The 5,520-nt window shown below is 62.2% G+C and overlaps 1 protein-coding gene across 1 annotated transcript; it reads left to right on the top strand.

The window, feature by feature from the left end:
- Window positions 1-3,109: 3,109 nt before the first annotated feature.
- LOC113941287 (poly(U)-binding-splicing factor PUF60-like) lies at window positions 3,110-4,649 on the top strand. The gene is made up of 2 exons (XM_027632448.1): window positions 3,110-3,301; window positions 4,506-4,649. Exons 1-2 carry the CDS (start codon window positions 3,140-3,142, stop codon window positions 4,647-4,649), a joined length of 306 nt encoding a protein of 101 aa, XP_027488249.1. The 5' UTR covers window positions 3,110-3,139.
- The last annotated feature ends 871 nt before the right edge of the window (window positions 4,650-5,520 follow it).

Here is a 5,520-nt window from a genome sequence, read left to right as displayed (position 1 = left end):
GTGGGGTTAATGTCACCCCAGGAGCAGAGTGTGGGGTTAATGTCACCCCTGGAACAGCAGTTGGGGTTTAATGTTACCCCTGGAGCAGAGTGTGGGTTCAATGCTGGTGCCAGGGGGAGCAGGATCCCTCGGGCACAGTCTGTGTCCTGTGGGTCACTGTGCCAGGGGAGCTCTCCTTCCCCTCGGGCTGCACATCCCCGGGCAGAAAATCCTCCTCCTGAGTGCCCTGAGCACAGCCCCTCTGTCCCTGGGGTCCTCAGACAGGGCAGGGCACCCCAAAAATCATCTGTGAGAGGGCCCTGAACGCAGCCCCTCTGCCCCTGGGGTCCTCAGACGGGGCAGGGCACCCCAAAAATCACCCTCCTGAAGGCCCTGAGTGCAGCCCCTCTGTCCCCAGAGTCCTCAGACAGGGCAGGGCACCCCAAAAATCATCCTTGGGAAGACCCTGAGTGCAGCCCCTCTGTCCCTGAGGTTCTCAGACAGGGCAGGGCACCCCAAAAACCACCCTTGGGAAGGCCCTGAGTGCAGCCCCTCTGTCCCCCGAGTCCCCAGACAGGGCCGGGGCACCCCAAAAATCCTCCTTGAGAGGGCCTTGAGCGCAGCCCCTGCAATCCAGGGTTCCCCAGATGCAGCAGAGCTCCTGTGGTTGTTTAGGCACCCCAAAAATCATCCTCTGAAGTCCCTGTTTGCAGCCCCTTCAATGCAGACATGGCAGAGCTTCTGTGCCCTTTACAGCCCCCCAAAAACCTGCTGGAGAAGTCCCTGGTTGGAACCCCTTTGCCCCCGGGGGTCCCCAGACATGGCAGAGCTCCTGTGCCCTTTACAGCCCCCCAAAAATCAGCCTTGTGAGGGCCCTGGTTGCAGCCCCTCCAATCCAGGGATCCCCAGACATGGCAGAGCTCCCGTGCTCGTTGAGGCATCCCCAAAATTGTCCTCCTGAAGGCCCTGAGTGCAGCCCCTCTGCCCTGGGGGTCCCCAGACACGGCAGAGCTCCCGTGCTCCTTAGGGCACCCCAAAAATCATCCTCCAGAAGTCCCCGTTTGCAGCCCCCCTGCCCCAGGGGTGGTGGGGAAGGGAAGGGGGTGCTCTGAGCTCCATCGGGGAGGGCCAGAGGCATCCCCAGAACCCCTCCCTGCCCGGGGGTGTCCCCCTGTCCCAGAGCCCCTCCCTGCCCGGGGGTGTCCCCCTGTCCCACAGCCCCTCCCTGCCCGGGGGTGTCCCCCTGTCCCACAGCCATCCCCACACACACAGGCAGTCGCTGATCCAGAGCCCCGATCCGACCCCATTCCCAGACCTGGGCACGTCCATGGGGACACATCCCCTGGGCCACATCCCTGGGCAGCAGCAGCAGCAGCATCTCCAGAGCTGCCCGGGGGGTGCCAGCCCCGAGGGACACCCCGTGCTCTGCTTTTGGGGTCCCTGCCCTGAGGGCTGGCTGATCTGTCTGGCAGGCAGGGACCCGGGCAGATTTAGGGGCCGGTAGCACAGAGACCCTCCGAGCAGCACCCCGGCCTTGGGGCTGCCAGGCACTGCCAGGCACTGCCAGGCAGGGCTGGGAACTGGCACCACACCCTTCCCAGGACCCCACTGAGCCGCTGGAGGGTCTGGCTTTGCTGTGGGGCCGTGGGAGTGGTGCCCAGTGCTGGATCTCGGAGTGCCGGGGTGGGAGGGGGGCCCTGTGGTGCCGGAGGGCGCGGGGAGGAGGTTCGGGATCCGGGCCCCGGGGGGGGGGGGGGGAGCGGGAGGGCTGAGCCCAGAGCCCAGAGCTGAGCCCTTTGCTGCCGGGGAAGGGCAGGGGAAGCGATTCCCTCCTCCTGCAGGCGTGGCTGGAGATGGGATCAGGCTGGGGGAGACCCGACCAGAGGGGCTGGAGGTGTGTGTGAGCCGGGCCTGAGCTGCTCCTGCCCCGGCACTGAGCCGGGCTTTATTCCGGGAGTGAGCTGGACTTGATCCACTCCTGCCCTGGGACTGAGCTGGATTGATCCACTCCTGACCCGGGACTGAGCTGGATTGATCCGGGACTGAGCTGGATTGATCCAGGACTGAGCTGGATTGATCCAGTCCTGCCCTGGGACTGAGCTGGATTGATCCAGGACTGCCCTGGGACTGAGCTGGGTTGATCCAGGACTGAGCTGGGTTGATCCAGTCCTGCCCCGGGACTGAGCTGGGTTAATCTGGAACTGAGCTGGGTTGATCCAGTCCTGCCCTGGGACTGAGCTGGGTTGATCCAGAACTGAGCTGGATTGATCCACTCCTGCTCCAGGATTGATCCGGGACTGAGCTGGATTGATCCAGTCCTGCCCCAGGACTGAACTGGATTGATCTGGGACTGAGCTGGGTTGATCCGGTCCTGCCCTGGGACTGAGCTGGGTTGATCCGGTCCTGCCCCAGGACTGAGCTGGGTTGATCCAGGACTGAGCTGGATTGATCCAGTCCTGCTCCAGGATTGATCCAGGACTGAGCTGGACTTTTATCTGCTCCTGCCCCGGGACTGAGCCGGGCTTTATTCCAGGAGTGAGCTGGACTTGATCCAGTCCTGCCCTGGGACTGAGCTGGATTAATCTGGGACTGAGCTGGATTGATCCAGTCCTGTCCTGGGACTGATCCAGTCCTGCCCTGGGTTGATCCAGTCCTGCTCCGGGATTGATCCAGGACTGAGCTGGATTGATCCAGTCCTGCCCTGGGATTGATCCAGTCCTACCCTGGGACTGAGCTGGATTGATCCAGTCCTGCCCTGGGACTGAGCTGGATTGATCCAGTCCTGCCCTGGGACTGAGCTGGATTGATCCAGGACTGAGCTGGGCTTTATCTGCTCCTGCCCCGGGACTGAGCTGGATTGATCCAGTCCTGTCCCCAGTCCTGCCCCAGGATTGATCCAGTCCTGTCCTGGGACTGCCCCAGTGCTGCCCCGGGGCCGAGCCGGGCGGATCCACTCCAGCTCCCTGGTCAGCGAGCAGGGAAACCCTTCTGGTCCCGGTGTGGCCGAGCTGCAGCGCGGCCGGGGCTGTGCCAGGGCGGTGCCAGGGCTGTGCCAGGGCGGTGCCAGGGCTGTACCGGGGCGGTGCCGGGAGGGCAGAGGGGGGGGTCAGGAGGTCCCGGTGCCCCCCGCCCTGACCGGGCAGTCCTTGTCTCGCTACAGATGGCGGCTCAGAGGCAGCGGGCGCTCGCCATCATGTGCCGGGTCTACGTGGGCTCCATCTACTACGAGCTGGGGGAGGACACCATCCGCCAGGCCTTCGCCCCCTTCGGGCCCATCAAGAGCATCGACATGTCCTGGGACTCGGTCACCATGAAGCACAAGGTGGGACGGGGCTCTGGACGTTCCCTGGACGTTCCCTGAACGCTCCCGGTCCCTGCACGGGGTGGGGCCGGGTGGGTTTTTGGGGGGGTTTTTTCCCCCCCCCACACACACACCCCGTGCTGGGGTTTGGGAGCTCTGCACAGAGCCTGGGGACTGTCCTGGCAGGGGCTGCCAGGTTCCTCTGTGGGGATGCCCCGGGGATGAGGCGTTCTGGGGGTTCCCACCAGGTTATTTCTTTCAACCCCTAAGCACAAAACATCCAGCTTTGCAGAGCTTTGGGGGGGATTTTGGGAAGGAATCCTTCCCTGGGAGGGTGGGCAGGCCCTGGCACAGGGTGCCCAGAGAAGCTGTGGCTGCCCCTGGATCCCTGGAAGTGTCCAAGGCCAGGTTGGACGGGGCTTGGAGCAACCTGGGCTGGTGGGAGGTGTCCCTGCCCGTGGCAGGGGGGTGGCACTGGGTGGGCTTTAAGGTCCCTCCATCCCAAACCATTCCATGATTCCGTGATTCCCAGCCCTCGAGGGATGTGTGTCCTCTCGTGTCCAAGGCCTTCCTGATGCAGCCAGGAGAGGAAAAGGCCTCTGTGCTCCTGGAGCCCAGGCTGCTTTTAGCTCTTGGGGTGAATGTTTGCAGCCCCCTGCTCTGCTTGGGGCAGGATTCTGGGATGGGAGCCTGGGGTGGGGTGCAGGGAATCCCCGGGATCCCTGAGGTTGGAAAGGAGCTCCCAGGTCATCACATCCACCCTGTGCCCAGTGCCCACCTTGTCCCCAGCCCAGAGTGCCACGTCCAGTCTCTCCTTGGGCACCTCCAGGGATGGGGACTCCACCACCTCCCTGGGCTGCCCCTTCCAATGTTTACCAGCCCTTTCCAGGAAGGAATTCCTCCTGATGAAGGAAGAAGCTCCCTGGAAGGTGCCACCCAGGCCCAGCCCTGAGTGAGGTGGGGTTTTGCTGTGGCTCTGAGTCCAGGAGGCTCCGGGGTCGGGTGCCCTTGGGGGGATCTCTACAGGCCCTTTTTTTGCCTTAATAAAAACCCGCTCCGAGGAACCTTCTCAGGCCAGGAGCAGGAGGTGGGGATCAGCTCTGTGGGAAGTTTTGGCTGCATTAACTGGGCCTGGGGTGATTCACAGTCTCCTGGAGGGCTCTGTGGGAAGCCTTGGCTGCATTAACTGGGCCTGGGGTGATTCACAGTCTCCTCCCTGTGCCAGGGCTTTGCCTTTGTGGAGTACGAGGTGCCCGAGGCCGCCCAGCTGGCCCTGGAGCAGATGAACTCTGTCATGCTGGGGGGCAGGAACATCAAGGTGAGTACCAGCAGTGCCCTGAGCCTTTCTGCTCCTCTCCCCTGGGAATAACAGGGTCCAGGAATAACCTGGAAGTGCTCCCCTGGAAGTGCCTGCAGTCTGTTCCCTGCTGGACCTTGGTGTCCAGCGTGGGGCTCAGGGTGGCTCCAGGTCCCTCCTCTCCGAGGAGAGGCATGAGCACAATGCTCCCAGCCCACTGTGATGGGCAGTATGTCAGCTTTATTAGAAGAAAGACAGTTTATACAGTGCTCATGACGCTTGGTTCATGTTCACACTGCACTGGATACATGAGGAAAACAGGCTCTGCTGTCCACTGCTGATTGGATCACAGTGGGTGCTCACAGGAGATGAGAAAACTTTATCCACCTGCCAAAACTCCTCCTTGGCACCTGGCAGGAATCCACCTTTGTTCTGACTTCAGCTCCTGCAGCCATTTTAGTGGTGCAGTGTTGTTTTTTTACTGCCTGCACCCGGCCATGCCCAAGGCAAAGGTGTCAGAAATGCAAGAGAAATTGTTCACACAGTTTCTGTCCTCTGACACCAGGAGAGGAAACCCCCCCTGGCCTGGGAGCCCCAGCTGGGACTGGTTCTGGGGACCTGGCTCTGGGGACCTGGCTCAGGTTCTCCCACCCACACATGGGTGTTTTGTCTTGAGGACAAAACAAAGGTGATTTTTCAGGTGGTGTCTCTGAGATACTCTGCAGGGGCTGAGGGGGTTTGGGAGCCCCCAAAAGAAGGGTGTAGGAACACTGGGGTTTGCTCTCAGAATCCTTCTCAGTACCTGGAAGTTGGTCCTTGGCAGGTCAGGGAAGGTAAAGGGGGGAGGTACAGGGAGGAGGGAGCGGAGTCTGCTCTGGCTCTGTACTCCTGGGATTCCAGCAGTGCTGGTTCCCAGAGCCATGGCAGCCATTCCCTGTGCCAG

Source organism: Corapipo altera, unplaced genomic scaffold, assembly GCF_003945725.1.
Source record: "Corapipo altera isolate COAL_440 unplaced genomic scaffold, ASM394572v1 93536, whole genome shotgun sequence".
NCBI lineage: Eukaryota > Metazoa > Chordata > Aves > Passeriformes > Pipridae > Corapipo > Corapipo altera.
This window is presented reverse-complemented; position numbering and strand designations above follow the sequence as displayed.